The 18,829-nt window shown below is 41.6% G+C and overlaps 1 protein-coding gene and 1 long non-coding RNA gene across 5 annotated transcripts in view; both read right to left on the bottom strand.

Annotated features, from left to right (window-relative positions):
* Nucleotides 1-16,207, bottom strand: part of UNK (unk zinc finger) — a 37,134-nt gene extending 20,927 nt beyond the window's left edge. For 2 of the 3 annotated variants that reach the window (XM_004450866.4, XM_023586688.3), the window contains exon 1: nt 16,030-16,206. In XM_004450866.4, coding sequence (XP_004450923.1) covers nt 16,030-16,133 — 104 coding nt within the window. In that variant the 5' untranslated portion in view covers nt 16,134-16,206. Of the gene's footprint in view, nt 1-16,029 lie in introns of all 3 variants that reach the window. The other variant, XM_071210822.1, reaches the window with a different exon arrangement.
* Nucleotides 5,259-16,004, bottom strand: LOC139437183 (uncharacterized). Of its 2 annotated transcripts, none has more exons than XR_011646947.1 (4): nt 15,669-16,004; nt 12,040-12,291; nt 11,472-11,574; nt 5,259-10,731 (listed from the first exon to the last, which is right to left on the bottom strand). It is a non-coding gene; the product is annotated as an uncharacterized lncRNA (long non-coding RNA). The 2 variants fall into 2 exon arrangements; XR_011646948.1 differs by lacking the exon at nt 15,669-16,004 and adding an exon at nt 14,648-14,821.
* Nucleotides 16,208-18,829: the final 2,622 nt, after the last annotated feature.

Here is an 18,829-nt window from a genome sequence, read left to right as displayed (position 1 = left end):
TACAACACTAGCTAGATACAAGCTTAAGGAACCAATATCTCAGAGTCCATATTCCAGTGGTAATAAATTAAAATACCAAAATGTCCAGGTCATAAAACATATTAAGAAATAGGAAGTGATGGTCCAGGCAAAAGAGAAGATTAAAGCAGTAGAAGCCATCAATGAGAAGGACCATACCTGGGACACACCAAAGACTTTAAAAAAAAAAGTCCTAAATATGCTCAAAGGGCTACATAAACAAAGAACTAAATGAAATCAGGAAAACTACAGATGAAAACAGAGAATATCAATAAAGAGATGGAAAATATGAAGAGGAATCAAACAGAGCTGAAGACTACAAAAACAGAAATTATAAAATACCTAGAGGGGTTCAACAGCAGATTGGAGCTGGTCAAAGAAAGACTCAGAGGGAAACGGACTTTGGCCCAGTGGTTAGGGCGTCCGTCTACCATATGGGAGGTCTGCGGTTCAAACCCCGGGCCTCCTTGACCCGTGTGGAGCTGGCCATGCGCAGTGCTGATGCGCGCAAGGAGTGCCGTGCCACGCAAGGGTGTCCCCCGCGTGGGGGAGCCCCACGTGCAAGGAGTGCGCCCGTGAGGAAAGCCGCCCAGCGTGAAAGAAAGTGCAGCCTGCCCAGGAATGGCGCCGCCCACACTTCCCGTGCCGCTGACGACAACAGAAGCGGACAAAGAAACAAGACGCAGCAAATAGACACCAAGAACAGACAACCAGGGGAGGGGGGGAAATTAAATAAATAAATAAATCTTAAAAAAAAAAAAAAAAAGACTCAGAAAACTTGAGGATAGGGAAACAGACTTGGTTCAACAGATAGAGTGTCCGCCTACCACATGGGAGGTCCAAGGTTCAAACACAGGACTTCGACCCATGTGGAGCTGGCCCACGCACAGTGCTGATGTACGCAAGGAGTGCCGTGCCACGCAGGGGTGTCCCCTGAGTAGGGGAGCCCCACACGCAAGGGATGCACCCTGTAAGGAGAGCTGTCCAGCATGGAATAAAGTCCAGCCTGCCCAGGAGTGGCGCTGCACACGTGGAGAGCTGATGTAGCAAGATGACACAACAAAAAGAGACACAGATTCCTGGGCCACTGAGAATAGAAGTGGATACAGAAGAACAGCAAATGGACACAGACAGCAGACAACTGGGGGTGGGGGAAGAGCAAAGAAATAAATGAAAAAATAAATCTTTGGGGAAAAAAAAAAGAAAACTTAAAGACAAGAACATTGAAATTATTCAGTCTGTGGACCAGAATGAAGAAGAGTGAACAAAGCCTAAGGAACTTGTGGGACACCATCAAGTGTACCAATATATGCATCATTGTAGTTCCAGAAAAGAGAAACAGGACAGAAAGAATAATCAAATAATGGCTGAAAACTTCCCAAATTTAACAAGACATGAATATACATGTTCAAGACACCTGATGCACTCCAAACAGAACAAACTCAAGTAGACCCACAATGCGGCATATTAGACTCAAACTGTCAAATTCCAAAGATAAACTTCTGAAAGTCCTAAGAGAGAAGAGATTGTATGTCACATACAAGGTAGCTGCAATAAAAGTGCTGATTTCTCATCAGAAACCATGGAGGCAAGAAGGCAGAGGGATGATATATTTAAAGTGGTGAAAACAAAAAAACTGCCAACCAAGAATTCTACATTTATCAAAACTGTCTTTCAAAAAGGAGAGAGAGGGTGGTGGACTTGGCCCAGTGGTTAGGGCGTCCATCTACCACATGGGAGGTCCGCGGTTCAAACCCTGGACCTCCTTGGCCCATGTGCAGCTGGCCCACATGCAGTGCTGATGTGCACGAGTGCCCTGCCACGCAGGGGTGTCCCCCGTGTGGTGGAGCCCCACGAGCAGGGAGTGTGTCCCGGAAGGAGAGCCGCCCAGAGCGAAATATAGTGCAGCCTGCCCAGGGGTGGCGCTGCACACACAGAGAGCTGACACAACCAGACGGTGCAACAAAAAGAAACACAGATTCCTGTGCCGCTGACAACAACAGAAGCGGACAAAGACGATGCAGTGAATGGACACAGAGAACAGACAACCGTGGTAGGGGGAAGGGGAGAGAAATAAATTAAAAAATAAATCTTAAAAAAAAAAAAAAAGGAGAGAGAGATTAAGACATTCCTGATAAATAAAAGCTGAGTTCATCATCACTAGACCAGCCCTATAGGAGATGCTAAAGGAAGTTCCACAGGTTGAAAGGAAAGGACACTACACAATAGATCAAAGAACACACGTAGAAATAAGAATTTCTGGAGAGGGTAACAGCACTGGTAAATATAAATGCTAGTATGACTGTGTTTTTGGTTTGTAACGCCATCTTTTACTTCCTACAATACCTAAAAAGCAAATCCATAAAATGTAATGAAATTTTCAGCCATTATTTCTTTGGTTTGGGACTCAAAATGTATAAACATGTAATTGGTGACGAGAACTACATAATGGTGGCGGTGGGCAAAGGGGTATAGGAACATAGTCCATGTATACTATTTAAGTTGGTACCAAGCAAATAAGACTGCTACAGATTTAGGATATTAAATTTAGGCCCAATGGTAACCACAAAGGAAATATCAGAGACTATACAAGCACATGGAGGAAAAAAATAGAGTACAGGTTGCCAAGAGTTGGGGTCAGTGGGAATGGGGAGTTGATGTATACTAGGTGTAGGGTTTCTGTTTAGAGAAATGGGAAAGTTTTAGTAACTGAAGGCAGCAAGGGTCCAACAAGAGTAAATGTGAGTAATCCCACTGAGTGGTACGCTTGGGAATGGATGAGGTAAAGTTTATGTTGTCTGTATGTTCCCACAATTAAAAAAAGAGAGAGCGTGTGTGCTCAACTAAAGAGACAATGACAGGGAAGCAGATTTGGCTCAAAGGACAGAGCATCTGCCTACCACACGGGAGGTCCAAGGTTCAAACCCAGGGCCTCCTGACCCGTGTGGTAAGCTGGCCCACACGCAGTGCTGATGCGTGCAAGGATTGCCCTGCCACGCAGGGGTGCCCCCACTTAGGGGAGCCCCACGCGCAAGGAGTGCACCCCGCAAGGAGAGCCGTCCCGCATGAAAAAAGTGCAGCCTGCTCAGGAGTGGGGCTGCACACACAGAGAGCTGATGCAGCAAGATGATGCAACAAAAGAGACACAGATTCCTGATGCCACTGACAAGAATGCAAGTGGACACAGAGAGCAGACAACAGGCGGGGGGGAGGATGGGGGACAGTAAAATAAATAATAAATCTTAAAAAAAAAAAAAAAAGTGCCTTGAGTTGGACTTTTCTCAGCCTTGGAACTGCTAAGCTTTTACCCCAGATAAATACCTTTTATAAAAGCCAACACCTTTCTGGTATTTTGCATTAGCAGCCCTTTGGCAAACTAAAACACAACCCAGTACAGTGCCTGGAATAAGGCAGAGTTAAAAAACAAAGTTTGATGAATGAATAAATCAAGGAATGAAAAAGCCATTAATGACAAAGTCTACAAATCAATACCATCTGTCACATGGTGCCACTTACCAGGCTGAGTGCCGAGAGCTGGAAGCCTGATTCTATTTTCTTGTGGAAAACACTACAGTGCAGGTAACTTGTAACTCAACAGGGCTGGTCAGTCCTGCAGTAAAGGCCTTTTCAGAGAGTAGACTTGGACAGGACCCCAATGAGCAAATCCAGGACAGGTAGAGAGCTTACTTTTAACCAACCACAACCAGATGAGAGAAACTTCTAACGTTCACCAAGTCATGATGGAACTGTACCACCCACTGCCTAGGGACTTGGAATTTCCCATCTTCCTTCTCCTTATCCAACCATTGTACTAATGGGCAATGCCTAAAGTACCTAAAAGGCAGGGAGAAAGCACTCTTCTACTTTCACAGATTGTGGAGTTGGCCCATGCGCAGTGCTAATGTGTGAAAGGAGTGCCCTGCCACGCAGGGGTGTTCCCCACGTAAGGGAGCCCCATGCGCAAGGAGTGTGCCCCGTAAGAAGAGCCGCCCAGCGCGAAACAAATGCAGCCTGCCTAGGAATGGTGCCGCACACACGGAGAAGTGACACAAGATGACCCAACAAAAAGAAACACAGATTCCCGTGCTGCTGACAACAACAGAAGCGGGCAAAGATGATGCAGCAAATAGACACAGAGAACAGACAAACTGGGTGGGGGGGGAGAGAAATAAATAAATCTTTAAAAAAAAAGAAAAAAGAAACCACACAGCCCAAGGAAACAAGAGCTGCCAGGGAGAGAAAGCCATACCTTAGACTTAGGTAGAAGGGATGAACAGAGCCTGAAAGGATCCTGTGATTGATCAGAGCCATCACCTTGGCTAAGGAGCAACACCTTCATTTTTGACCCACTGTGGTCGCAATCTAAATCAAAGCTCTTTCATCCTTTTTTAGGGCATCACATCAATTTTCTATTAACGGTTTATTTATAAACATAAAATTTTGTTAAAATAACATACCTACTCATAAAAAAAACTTGGAGAATAAAGAAAAGTACAAAATCACCACTAATCCCATCACCCACTGTTTTGCATTTTGGTAAATTCCCTTCCTTTTTACACAGGTATAATAACGTATCATATTGCTAAACTGCTTTGCAGAATACTTTGTCTCTAAACACTTTTTAAGCCAAATAAGTGTACGCACCTATTTTTTAAAGAAACCAAATAATAATTTCCAAAATTTCCTAAATTCAGTAACTTGCCCCACTAAGTCAACAGTATAACAAATAAGGGATTAACAGTCAACTAGACAAACTAGATCATCCTGAAGGTGTTAAATCAAGTGCTAACTTGTTACCAGCTCAATTTCCAGCTAATCTTTAAACCCTACTCCAAGTAGCCTCAATAGATTTACCATTTTGGGTGCTTCACTTTCTTCTGGGGAGGAGCATGAGAAGAATTTGAACAAACCGAGTAAAAAAAAGTTTTTCTAAGATGACTGACAGTAATAAATTGCATGTGTGTATATGACTTTAGAGGCAACAAGGAGATAGCATCTGGCATTCTAATCTGCATCTAGTTCCCCACTGCTACTAGAATAGTTTTTAGCATGGTCCCACTCCCACTCTACTTTCCCTGTGGCTACTGTCCTCCTCCTCACCCCCAACAACAAATTAAACCTAAGCCAAGAGTCAGCAAACTTTTCCGGTAAAGGAACCGAGAATAAGTATTTTTAATTTTGTGGGCCAAGAGGCAAAATTGAGGAAATTCTGTAGGTACTTAAATGAGACAGAAAACAAATTTCCACAATGTTTTTATTTATGACATCCAAAATATAATAACTGTCTACAATTTCTTAATGGTTTTATCTGGGGGTAACATCACAAAAAACTGGGGCTCCCTTACCTTAAAATCTACTGCAAATGTTCATCTGTTAATGCTGAGTCTGTAAGACTTTTACAGTTCTCTGAAAATATTTTTTCACAGATAGGTAGAGCTAAATGCAATGAATCCATGAGCACATTTTAGTTGACCATATTTGTTACTTCAAAGATATTTATAGAAATCTACTATGGTCTTGATACTTGACTTTTAATCACTTCCAATTGAAGGTTTGGTGTAAATGCCTCAGTTGCACAGGTATATGGATTTTGAAATGTGGAAATTTCTTTTGTGCTCACATCAAGATCCACAAACTGCCTGGAAGTGTAACTGGTGTTTGGAAAACATATCCATGGGAATAAGTTTATGTAGGAATGGAGCGCTTGCCTTTAACTTCTGACAGTATATGAAATGTATAGAGCAGCTTGGCATAACTTGTGATTCAAACGACGCTAGTTGTCAAAACGTCTTTTCAATACTGGGTTTGCATGTGAGCGCTATTTGCCTTATGTTCATTAAGAAACACCATCAAGTCTGCAGCAAATGCTGACTTCCAAAGCCATTTAATGTTCAATTAACACTAGGTGAGGGCAATTGTTCTCATTCAGAAAAAATTCAATCCCAGCTCTAACTTCAAAGAAATCACAAGAAAACTTTACCATTGCTAAGCCATTGAACTACCCTGTGGTAGGGCAAGTCAGGACATGCAGCTTCTATTTTTGACAAAAACAGAACCAGTGATGGTTAAGTCCACACAAGTGAAGTTCCTTGCTGATGCTACTGTTCAATAGCACGCAAACGTGTCCAACGAAACCTTTTCCTGCTCCACATGTTTACCCCATCAGCTGTAACACTTCCCAGCAAATTAAACTTCAGGGTGTACTGAAGTACTGCTTTCGTAACTTTGAAAATGAATAATTCTCTCCTGTAGTTGTTCCAAGTAGTCTCTTCATAGAGGCTAATTTTCTTTTCAGTCACTTCCAACTTGGCAATGACTCCATGAATAAATAACAATTGATAGTAACAGTAACCTGTGTCATATCGAGAGCCAAGGAATACCATAAGAAATCATTTGCCTTGTTTTTAAATGGACTATTGGTATCATCCCTGATGTTCTCAACTCTTCGAGAAACCATTCTTGCAAAAGGCTAACAGTCTTTTTTATTTTCTGTGGACACACTTCTTCAGCTGCTGTAAACACAATTTAACTCAAAATCAGTGAACAGTTTTCCTTGCTTTGCTAACAAATGAGGTGTTTGGAAACTTACTTCAGTTGATGCCTCATTTTCTTTTTTTGTGAAGAATTCTGCTGATGAGATATTCTTTTAAATTTTCTAATTTTTCTCACCATTGCTTTCCCTGGGAGTTGGAAATACTGTGACGAGTGCTTAATCTGGTACTGATGTATTCTTTTAGCTCAGCTGTAGTGTAATTGCATAATATACACAATGATTTGCCATCTCACTTGATAACAAAATAATCTGTACTTTACTATGCCTTAAAAGTGTGACATTCCAAGTCCATATTTTTCCTTCTCCTCATTTTGACACATGCATTGGTAGTAAAAATAAATAAAAATGCCATGGTATGCCAACACATGGGGCCCTGGCAACACTTTCAAATTTTAACTGTGTCAGTATGATTTGCAGTGCACCCAGCGGCAAAGTGATGAATGACACATATGGTCTCTGTCACAACCACTCAACCCTGCTGTTATAGTGTGAAAGAAAGCAAGCAGCCATAGACATTATGTAAATGAATGCACATGGGTTCCCATAAAACTTTATTTATAAACACTGAAATTTGAATTTCATATAATTTTCATGTGTCATGAAATCTTTTTTTTCCCAACCACTGAAAAAATGAAAAAACCACTGTTAGCTCACAGGCCACATGAAAGCTGATGGGAGGCTGGATTTGGCACACACGCCAGTTTGCTGAGCTCTGCTCTGGAGAGCTGGTATTCCCCAACACATAACCCCCTCACCTCACATCTCCATACTTTTCATCATGTTGCTCCCTTTGTATGAAACACCCTCCTGGCTTCTTCTCTGCTGTGAGAGGTTCCCTACCTCTGTCCAGTGTGTGACTAATCCCTTCAGTGAAAAGCAAGATGGGAGCCTGACAAAAAGGAGGAAGAGACTGAGCTGACACAATACACTCACGCCAGATGCCCCTGTGCCTGGAGGATATGGATCAGCCCCTCTTGCTGGAGGGGTCAGCAAGCTCGAGGAAGCACCTGTTTCTGAGGAGTCTGACTCTCTCCTTCCTATCAGTGGTTGCCACTCACCAGCCTTGCACAGCAGCTAGCAGAGACCTGGCAACTTGACAGATCTGTCTCTGTCTCTAATAAACCACCAATGTTCAACTTTATTTCAGCTAGTTCTATAAAAACTGAATTTCATATTTTTAAACAAATATATACGACCTTTACCATGGAGATGGACTCAAAGCACACAAAATGGCCCTGTTCTTAACATTCTTTATTGAAATCTAACCACAACATGATAGGATTCTGCAACTAGCATCAGAGGAAAGGAAAAAAAAAAAAGTCATTGTTGAAAATTATGTTGTAGTAGCTACAGGTCCAAATGGCATTTACCTATAATCTTCATTTTGCATATTCATATTAATCCTTCTTCCCCATATGTAACTCCTGAAAAGAAATTTAATCACAGAGCTCATAATGAGTTCACGGCTTATCAAAGATTCTTCATCTTAAATTTGAGAATAAACTATAAATTTTTAACTTCAACGACACACACAAAGAGTGGATGAGTACTATACTATGTGTCCAATTATGCATAAATTTCTTCCAATTTGCTGAAAATGTCTCCTTATTGTTGAAGAGCCAAGAGGTAAACTAGCAGTTCAAGATACAATGTTTATAAGGATATACATATCTTGTTTTGACACAAAGCATGACCCAGAAATCATATAACTTTGTAACAATAACCAGGAAGTGAGTGTCACTAAAAAAATGACTTTCAAAAAACAAGACCAAATAAAGTGAAAATTGGTGGCTGGAAAATATTTGGACAATTCTGATAAACTGCTATCCAGCTACAAAGATTTGGCTTTCAAATCTTCTGAAATGATGCTGATTTAGAACCTCTCTGGCAGTAAAAGGAAGCTCCAATAGTATAATACAGGCAAACAAATTAAACGTCTAGTGAATCTGTGAGTGTCTGAACCTTTAAGTCAGCCTTTGATCCAGTAACATGCCTTTAACCAGAGCAGATATAAGATCTTACAGCCAGTATGAACTCCCTAGATACAAGGAAATTATCCTAATGCACAGATACATATACAGGAACCCACAAGACAAGTGCAAACACTTAAGCAAGCAAATGGCTTAAAGGTGAGGGAGTCACTGGCAAAAGATTTCAGATGCCTTTTCACTGGAGCTTACTGAAAAAGATCCTAAATCTTGCGCTGTCCTGTCCTGGCTCCCCAAACTAATAAGAGCCACCAGTGGTACAATATTGATGTGCAACTAGTCTTAGGGTAGTCCTGGTTCCTTCTTTTCATAATCATCCCCTTGCCCTAAGGATCCTAGAGCTGGTGAAGGTGAGGAGAGAAAGTTCAATGTAAGAGTCACTCATATCACTGATGATAGGAAATATATGAGGAATACTAAAAACACTGGTCTATTCACCCCCAGTAACTCAGTCTCCCACAGTCTCCCTCAGGACTGATTCAAAGGTTTTTTGTACTCATTATGACACAGCTAGCCTGTAAAGCCTCTAATTTTAGGAACATTTTAGTGTATCCACTTAACTTGATGTTATTTTATACACTGTTTTCTGTACAACAAAGTATTTGGCCCTACAGAAGTGGATCAATTTAGAACACAATATATCACGTAAAATACAGGCAGTTGATGGATACCATACAAATAACAGAGACCAGAGAAAACGCGAATGGATGAGGAAGATGAGATTGTGCCCTGAAGACACCACTGACCCATGCGTGCGCTATGTACGGAAGAATGTTTTAGCGTGGGTGCAGCTAAAGAAGGCATTTGACTAAGGCTGTTTAAGGAGGTAGCAATACGGCTGAAAGCAGTAACTTGGGACTTGTTCAAACATTGGTAAGAATAATACTTAGACCAGGGGTTCTTAATCAGGGTTTAAGATTTCAGGGGGTCCATAAGCTTGAACTGAAAAAAAAAAAATCAACTTATTATCTTTTATTTTCTGACCTCTGGTGTTGGTGCCATAAAACTATCTGCCACTACATTCTGAGATGTCTACAGAACAAAAACGGTTAAGGATCCCTGACTTAGACTGTGGTAAGTGACAGGAACTGTCTTAAGCACTTTACATATATTAACTCATTCAATCTCATAACCACTACCTGAGTCAGGTATTACTGGTATCCCCAGGAAACTGATGCTCAAAGGGTAAGTCACTTGCCCAAGATTCCACAACTAGTCGGTGGCAGAGGTGGGCTTCAAACCCACGTGGACACGCCCTGGAGCCAGGCTCTTAGTCCTGACTCTTACCTAAGCTTTCATTGAGCTAAAGCAAAAGCAAGAGGAATAACAAATCAGAATAGGCATTTCTCTAGAAGCTGTTTAGCCTCTATTAGAGAAAAATTTTGACAGGCCATATTATAATACAATAAAATAAGTTATTAAAATAAAAACAGAAATGTTAATCTTAAATGTTCTACTCCAGATTTAACACACAGTTTATGTGTTCATTATAAAGTACTAAGATCAATAGTAAACTAAGTTGTTCGTTTTTCTTAAATAAGAAAATACATGTCTGGTCTCTGGTTTATGTTGTATTTGATTAGGTTTGATTCAAACAAATTCCAAAGTGGCAGGCTACCAAACGCCTACCCCTCTTAGCAATGAAAGTGACATTAAGAAGATACAGTAGTATTTTTACCAAAATTAATAAAAGCTTAAAAACTACTACTGAAAGTCATAAAAAACCATGCCAAAGGTTGTCATCAACCTCTTTGTCCCTGAACATGACGACCTCCCTTCAGTGGGGGTAGTTCTGTGACTAGGCTAAAATTTCATCTCAAGATAGAAACACAGGCCTTCAACCTCCTCATTAAAATAGTCATTTTGTTATAACTTACGGTGGCCATATGGTGTTTTAAATACTAATAGGAAACAAATGAGTCAATTTATGAACATGAAAAGCAAACTGGGATATGAAGAATAAGGAAAAGGAGGAAACATTCCAAAAAGCTCAGATACGACATGATGATACTGTCACAGGCCTCAGTATCTTCTTTATGTCCTAAATAAATTGAGCCACCAACAGGAAAAAGGTCACCTCACAGAGAATGCTATGAGATTTTTAAGTTGCTAGACTCCTTTTCATCTTCTCTTCCTCATCAGCTCTTGATACTGTTGTCAAATTTCTACACACTGGCAAAGAAAAAAGGGGTGAAAGTTGAGGGATTTTAAAGAGAAATAAATAACAAAAGTTTGTTGTGATTATCTGAACTAAAATATTATAGCCAAAATGACATCATCTTAAATACCTAAAGCACATCACCTGTCCTCAAAGAAATGCCCTTGAGAACCTTAAAACAATCATCACAATACTGAAGAGCAGAATCTTCTCTATTTTAGCACAACAGCAACTTTCTCTCCCACCTCCCTCCCACCCTAGGAAGTAAACAATTCATTTTATAAACAAATAAGGAAAAATCAACTTGCTCCTTTTAAAGGCGGTCAATTCAGAGATACTTGAACAACTAGCAACAACTAGGAACCTCAAACATGCTAAGTAATCACTTTTTATCTCAAAAGCATCTCCACAGACTTACAAGTTGGAGGCATCCACCTAGAATGGATACATAGGAACTAAGCCATTGAGAAGGCTGGGGAAAGAGCGCCATGGAGTTTTTCACAAATGGCAAGCTTTCCCATATCAAACTGATGCTACTGAGCCGTGGCAACAGGCCATGTGCCTGTATCCTCTCTTGTAGTAGGGACTCCTATGCACTGATTTTTAAACTTTCTTTTGAATTGAGATACAATTCATGTCTAATTCATATTAAAGTGTACATTTCGGTGGTTTTTAGGATATTCACCATCTTGTACGACCATCACCACTATCTAATTCCAGAACATTTCCATCACCCCAAAAGTAAACCCCATACCTATTATCAAATGCACTGGTTTTACCCAAACTTTCTCCGCAGATTTGTCAGTTGCCCAGGCAGGTATTTTAAGATGGCTGGCTGGGGTGAATCTATAGAGTATCTATGGGAAAACAAGAAAGCTACATTGTCCAGAAGGATACTGAACCCATTTTTAGCCATTAGGCTTATATAATTTTTATGTATTGGCTTAGAATGGCAGAGAAACTTACATTCAATTTCCATCTTCACATAATACATTAGTGTGCCCCCAATTCATCCAAGATGTTAAAAGAATGGAAGACAATCTACTAGGATTAGCCATAACTGTCCATAGTTGCAATTTCAAAATAGTACCTGATTTGGGGAAACAATCACTAAAGCAGTCCACTATTTAAATTAAGGTAGCTTTAAATGCAACCTCACTTTCATCACTCTTCTGTCCTAGCCTCTCTCCTGATAAGGAAAATAACCTTTAGGCAAAGGTCTGGCAGGAAAACCTGCAGATGGGTGTTACTTGGGTTGTTCCAGGGCTCTAATTACCTAAGTGTGCTCATGGTTTCTAAGACACACAGGAAGGAGACCTCACCTTCAGGCATCAGGGTGTTGAAAGCGGGAAGTAGGTCCACGAGGGTATCTTGCTTTTGTGCACTTATCTGGGGTGCTATTTCCAGAGAAGGAGCTCCTTTACAGAGTGTGACCAAGATGGATTTCTCTAAGTTGCTCTCAGAGTTGTCCAGCTGCCCTCACCAATAAGCCAGTCTTTGTAGGTTGATAGAAACCATCAGTCAAAGCAGATGCATATGGATTGTGGGGAAGCCTTCTTTAGTATCTAACATAGCTGGATTAAAACAAAAAAACTTAACCATTAAGCAAATCTTGACTTTAATCATTAACTTAGATTATAGCAAATATCAACTAAGTGCTAGGCTTAAGAGTCTACCCCTTAGCATGGGCACGTAACACATTAATGGGCATTTGGAGATCTGATTGAAGGCCACCATGAGACTTTAATTTTTGCCTTGCAAGAAATTAGTTGTACTTGATAAACAAGTAAATAAGATCCAGAAATGTTTACTAGTAATTTATCTTATTCATGCTACGGCTCCAATGACTTGTGCAAAAAAGTTGTACTCCAGTAATATGTTTACAATTTCATTGCAATTTTCAATGATTTAAATGATTCATTTCCTGAATTCCCCAAAACACAATCAGATGCAATCAAGTTAAGTTCATGACATTTACATAACATATAAACTAGCAAATCTGCATCAAAACTGTTATCTATGGAAATAGTGCTACATTATCCTTAATTAAAGATGCCCAGGAAACAGTCTTAAACTAAACTGACACCTGGGTAGATGAGGCCCATAGAGACCACTTATTTTCTGTCTACCTATAAGAAATCAACCAAGAGCTAGAAAATTCCAACAAACCACCACTAGATTAGAATTTCATTTTCCTTTAACACAAGGGCATTAAGAAGTCTAGGAATCAACATCAGCTGAGGAATCCAAAAATGATTTATGTCTATGAGGTGTATTTCCTCTTATGAGGTCAAAAGAATGAGGTCAGAAATCTGAGTATTTCAGATGGCAGTTTGTTTGTTTTTTAGGTATCAGGGCCAAGAATTGAACTCTGGACCTTGTATGTGGGAAGCTGGTGCTCAACCACTGAGCCACACCAGCTCCCCTGAGTTGGTTTTTTCATTTCTTTGCTTGTAGTTTTTTCATTTTTAGGAGGCACCAGGGACCAAACCCGGGACCTCCCATGTAGGAAGCAGGCTCAACCTCTTCAGACACATGCACTCTCAAGATTGGCAGTTTTTTTTATGTCCTTTCACAATCATACATTTTAGTAATATTGTTTCGAAGTCAAAAGGCCAAAGTTAGCTAAACTTGTAGATACATTTATGGATGTAATTGCTCCAAAGTTTCCCATTCTTAAACTTGTTTTTACAAAACTCGTCTATATACAAGATGTACTTGTTCTAAATAAAGCTGGATTAAATTCATTCTTTGTACATAAAAAGACAAATTGCTCAGCTCTTGTACTGCAGAGTATTAATACGTGCATATTATCATTTTACTCAACAGTTGAAGCTATATAACACAGAATTCAGATGTAACCGAACATCTTCAAATAAAAGGGGTGGATTCCTCAGGCCCAACACAAGTGCCTGCTACACCAAACATATATTTGCTGAAAGGATTATATCAAAGTTTCCCTTAAAGCAAGATTATTCAAGAATTTAGGAAAGAATTCCAACAAAACCATTACCCTTCAAACCATGTTTGAATAATTATCTTGGCTTAGGAAAAGGAGGGCTTAAACTCTAGGACTTTAGTTGTGTCACGAGAATAAAGGGCAAGAAAGGCAAGCCTACAGGAAGACAATTTTTGGCTTAGGTGGATTCAGCTGTATTGGTCAAGACTGCCATCATGATGTATGAGAATCTATTTTAATTCAAGTTTCTTCGGGATTACTGCAAGAACTTCAGTATAGCACATAATCTCAAATAATAACTTACACATTAAATATACAAAATTATAAATATTTTTTTAAAAAAAGTTCCTGTCCCCCAAGCCCCAAAAGCTTTGAACACAAAGGGCTCAATTAAAAAATTAAATCAGAGCCACCAAGTATACTGTGCCATCATGTGTGTCTTTGTGTTCCCTACTCTTTGCCTGGGGTGATGAGGGGATGGAAGTTTCCAAATCAACACAGCTTCTTAATTCCCATAAATATATCAAGGAAGACAATTGATTTCTATCTCTGATTTTCCAAAGTGAAAATATAAAACAAACATACAAATGAACAGACAACAGAAAAGAAAGTGCCTGGAGCACCTGTAACCTCCAATCGCCCAGTCAAACTTGGATGCTTCATGTACTTCTGATGAGGTTAATACCTCTGAAGAGCAATGTCCAATTACTCCATACCTACCCCACAAGGAATGGGAAGACAGATTTTAAACAAATAAGTATGACGACAAAGACTCATATTGACATTTACACAGCTGTCGATGACTTGTTTCATCTATCAATTCCTAAATGACCAGAAAGCTTTTCTAATATAAATTTCATAATATACCCGATGACAACACAACATAGTGAGCCATGTAAGAAACACGGTTCGCTGAAACCAAGACTTAGGTCACTCAAAATGTTTATAGGAATTAAAGTGAAAAACCTCACCTGAGCAACCAGAGATTATAAAGAAGTTCCAATTATGAAAAGTCTGCAGATTTCCAAATCAAGATCAGACTGCCATGTGACCACACCAACCATTCAACTGATCATCTCACCAAAAAGCAATGGAAGGACTGGACAAAAGAACTCCAGTAAGAGAGGACTGGCAAAGCAATGGCCCTATTAGTAAAAATTATAGTTAATATGTCGGACCCTGCGTTGGAGAAAAAAGGCTTCAAGTCTCTCAGCCAATAGCAGAGAATCCCACAAAGAAACCAATTCACGTCCTATAACCTATGTTCCCCAATCCCAGAACGGTTTCCCAATCCGTCTCACTTCTGCAGGTGAGTGACAAACAAGAGCTCTCCTCTAATTTTAGTTCTTTCTACTCCAACAGATGCTGTTTTCGGTTCTCTAGGCGGCACTGCCTAGTGTGGCTCTTAAGATTGCTCGACACTCTCTACCCGCCACGTCCCAACATCTCCAGAAGCCTGAGGTAGTTGGGGATCCTTCCTAACACACATCACTCGGGAGAGCCCGTGTGGATAATGGACACAAATATTTTGCTTAATATTCGTCTTTGCTTTCTCATACAGTACTTAGCACTGGGCAGTTGCTTCATGTGCCTTGAAAGGAGAGAAAAATGAAAAACGCAAGCAGATTCCCCAAGAAGAGGTTTTCCATCTCACTGGGCTCTGGTGGCATAACCTCTTGGGGCTCCCTCTGATGCCACATTTCAGCTGGGCCCCCGGACCTGCTCGGAACCCATCACCCTCAGGGTCCGGGACTTGGGCTAGGTCAGCACCGTTCCCAAGGGCCTGTAGGGGCGTCCCTACAGGATCCCGTCTTTGCATGTTTATCTGGGTCAACTGTTAAAGTGAATTCTGACAAGGGTGGCATCCGTGGACAACACGGGGGCCTTGTTGACACAAAAGGCCTCCGGTCTCCTGTGCACGACACATGGAGTGTCCTGGCAGGACTTCACGTTAATCCTCACTCCCCAGGCGGTTCCGGGTCTGGCGCTTACGGAATTCATCTTGGTCGTGTCTGGGAGTTCTTATCGCCCCCGAAAGTGCCTGGTACTGTGGTTTTACAGTCTGAGGAACAGTTAGGCCTCAAAGGCCTGGCCTAAGATGTGTGCACTCTGCATCCCGAGCTCCCGCCTTTCCCACTCAGCGGCCGGGACCGAGTTTCCCGCCCCACGGCCCGACCAGAGGTTGGTGGCAGTTAGAGGCAGTTGGGACCAGCCCCAGCAGGTTGGAACCGGTCTGGGCCGGGCCGGAGGAGGAAGGGGGGAGGAGAGGCCGCCTCGCGCTCTCCCTGCGCGCGTGACTCACGCTGGCCGCTGACGTCAGGCGTGCGCGCGCGGCGGGGGGGGCTCTACGTACGTGTAGTGCTGCGGTTTCTCGGGCTGTGCCTGCAGCACCTGAGCGGTAGCGGCCGGGGGCGCCGAGGAAGATGCGGAGCCGCCGGGCCCGGGGCCCTTCGACATGGTCCTGTCTTCCTGCCTCTTCGCCGCTCCCCTTTTATTATTCAGTCTGCGCGGTCCGCGCCGAGGACCCAGTGCGCCTGCGCCGCGCAACGAGAACGTGAAGACCCCCCGCGCCGCAGCAAGGGCTACTGGGAGTTGTAGTCCACTCCTCGCCTGCAATTTTACCGTCGGCAGAGGGTTGCTGCCAAAGGCCAGGACCACAAGACCCAAGGATCCCTGCGGACGGTGTCCCGGATGCTGAGGGCCCGCGACGACTTCTGGGAGTTGCAGTCTGGCTGCTTTTCTCCGTGCCAGCGTATTTCCAGTTTCATAGAGAAACCTTCCTTATGAAACTGGAACCCAAGGGGTAGAGGAGGCCGAGAGCTAGGAAGCGCTAACGAGCTCTGTGAAACAGTACCAAGTGCAGTTTCACTACCAGCAGTGTTATCTGGCAATACTGAGCCTCCGTGCTTGGGTACAGCTCGGGCACGGCTCTAAGGCCGGCTAAGATCAGGGCTTAAGAATCTTTATTGTGCCTTCTTAACTGTGGTCCTTTGTACCGTAGTCACCTGAAGTTCGCCAACATCCTCCTCATCCCTTCGGCGGGACTGCCTGAGAAGCATGAAGGAAAGTCTGCCGCTTGCAAGTCAGTTTTTGCTAAAGACGTGCTGCTCCACACTGTAATGCCCTGTTCCCGCGCCGTGTTCGGGGCGCTTCGTAAACCTTTGCTAACCCTGAAACCTGGAACTCCACGACATGGGTCCCTTCTCAACTCTACACCTGGCCCGACCAACTTGTTTCCAGTACCTTACGGGCCAAGGACGATTTTAATCTCGGTCTAGTATAGTTTTTCAGGTACACTGGCAAGTTGCGAGGGTGTTGAGAAGCATCACAGTAGTTGGTATCAAGAAGAAAGGGGCTGGTTTTGCGTAAAGGGTACGATTTATAATCCACTTCTGTTCTTCGGATGCCAGCCTCTTTATCTGTGAAAAGAGTATGTCTTTCCCCTCCACGGTTAGGCCAGTCAGATAAGCAAAGTTCGTGGATATATTAACACATACCTGTTTTCCGTAGTGAATCTATTATAAATACATTACTTTAATCGGGTTACATTTTATTAGGATTATGTTAGCTAATCATTATCCTTTTAAAGAAACACATTCTGAATAGCCTTAAGGGTGAGAGAGAGTTTTACAATATTTATTTTACTTAGTTCCTAGTAACCTCACATCAGAAGCCAAATTGTCAGCCTACAAGGTTGAGAAACTGGTATTTCCTAAACAGGCCAAATCAATTGTTTAGCCACTAAGGCGTTTAAAGATGAAAAATTTCAATTTCCAAATGGGCAAAGTAAAGTTGGAATGTATTGCTTTTATCCTATTATTAAATCCAAGTAATTGATTTCATAAAAGGATAGGTTATTCTCAAAATACCTGAGTGTGATTTGACTGAAAAAATACAGATCACAGTGTCAGGTTTTTGGATGATAAATGTACACCGTCAACTTCAGAGTCCATGGTAGAATTGGGAGACAATGGCATCCAAACTGCTTAATTTATAAACAAGGAAACTAGAAACCCAGGGAGGTTAAGAGACTTGCCCAAGGTTACTCAAGCAAGTCAGTGACAGAACAGGGAACTGGGACTGTAGCCTACACTCTGCATCATATCCTGCATTGTTTTGACTGAATGGACATTTTCCTTTCTTCCACCCTTTTCTGTGTTGCTTTTCCTCCCCTGTCCTAATTTGGGAATAAACCTGCTGGTATGACTGCCAAGAAAGAGGGACAAACTATTTCCACTACTTGCCCTTAAATGACTGCTTGGTATAATAAGTGTAAAAATACATACCTTGTGTTTTTCACGGAGCACTTTGACTTCCTTTCTAATTATTAGAAAAACTGGAAGAAAAATAAATGTCCTTGCCATGGGAGGCATGGAAATAGGCTCTGGACCTCCTATTAAAAACCTTGGAACACAAAGGAGGTGTTAACTCAGGAGCCGATTCCTCCTCCAGATCACTGAAAGGCAAAAAAAAGAAGATGGCATATTTCTCTGGTTATATTCCAGAATACGTGACAGCCTCCCAAGCAATGTCTCAGGAAGCCCCCTGCCTCCTTGCCTCTTGGTTTCTCTTCTCATCATGGCCGTGAATGAAGTAGAAAAACGTAATTTGTCTTCTTACCCCAAACATTGAGCAAAAGTCAGAGATTAAATTACCCCATAAAAGTTGTAGTTTAAGATAACTGAGTACATATTGTGTGCATGAAGCTTGAGAGGCTGGAAATAATGAGAGGAATTAGATACCCAGGGCTGGGTCAGGATCGTTTCTGCCTTAGTTGCTTTTTTCAAATCATACATGTCTTTCTTATTGTTGGTACTGGTAAAGGACCTTTGGTGTGGCAAGTACATATTGAATTATTTGTACCCAGTTCTACTATTCATTTTAATAATTTAAAATATTCAGTGTTCCCAGACCAAGAACTATGGAATAGAATGCCTAAGGCTCTATTTCAGTTTTCTGGGCTTTGGCTGGTGGGGGAAACTTAAGGCAGCTATTTTGTCATTTATATATTTTGTCATTTATATATCATATGGAGAACTGAGTATTGCGATCCATTCAAGGTATTTATTTAGACAAAGATAGGGATTAGCATCTTTATACATTTGTCATGGGAAGGGGTTAAGTGATAGATACAAACAGCCAGAGATCAAGAA

This window comes from Dasypus novemcinctus, chromosome 21 (assembly GCF_030445035.2).
Source record: "Dasypus novemcinctus isolate mDasNov1 chromosome 21, mDasNov1.1.hap2, whole genome shotgun sequence".
Classification (NCBI taxonomy): domain Eukaryota; kingdom Metazoa; phylum Chordata; class Mammalia; order Cingulata; family Dasypodidae; genus Dasypus; species Dasypus novemcinctus.
This window is presented reverse-complemented; position numbering and strand designations above follow the sequence as displayed.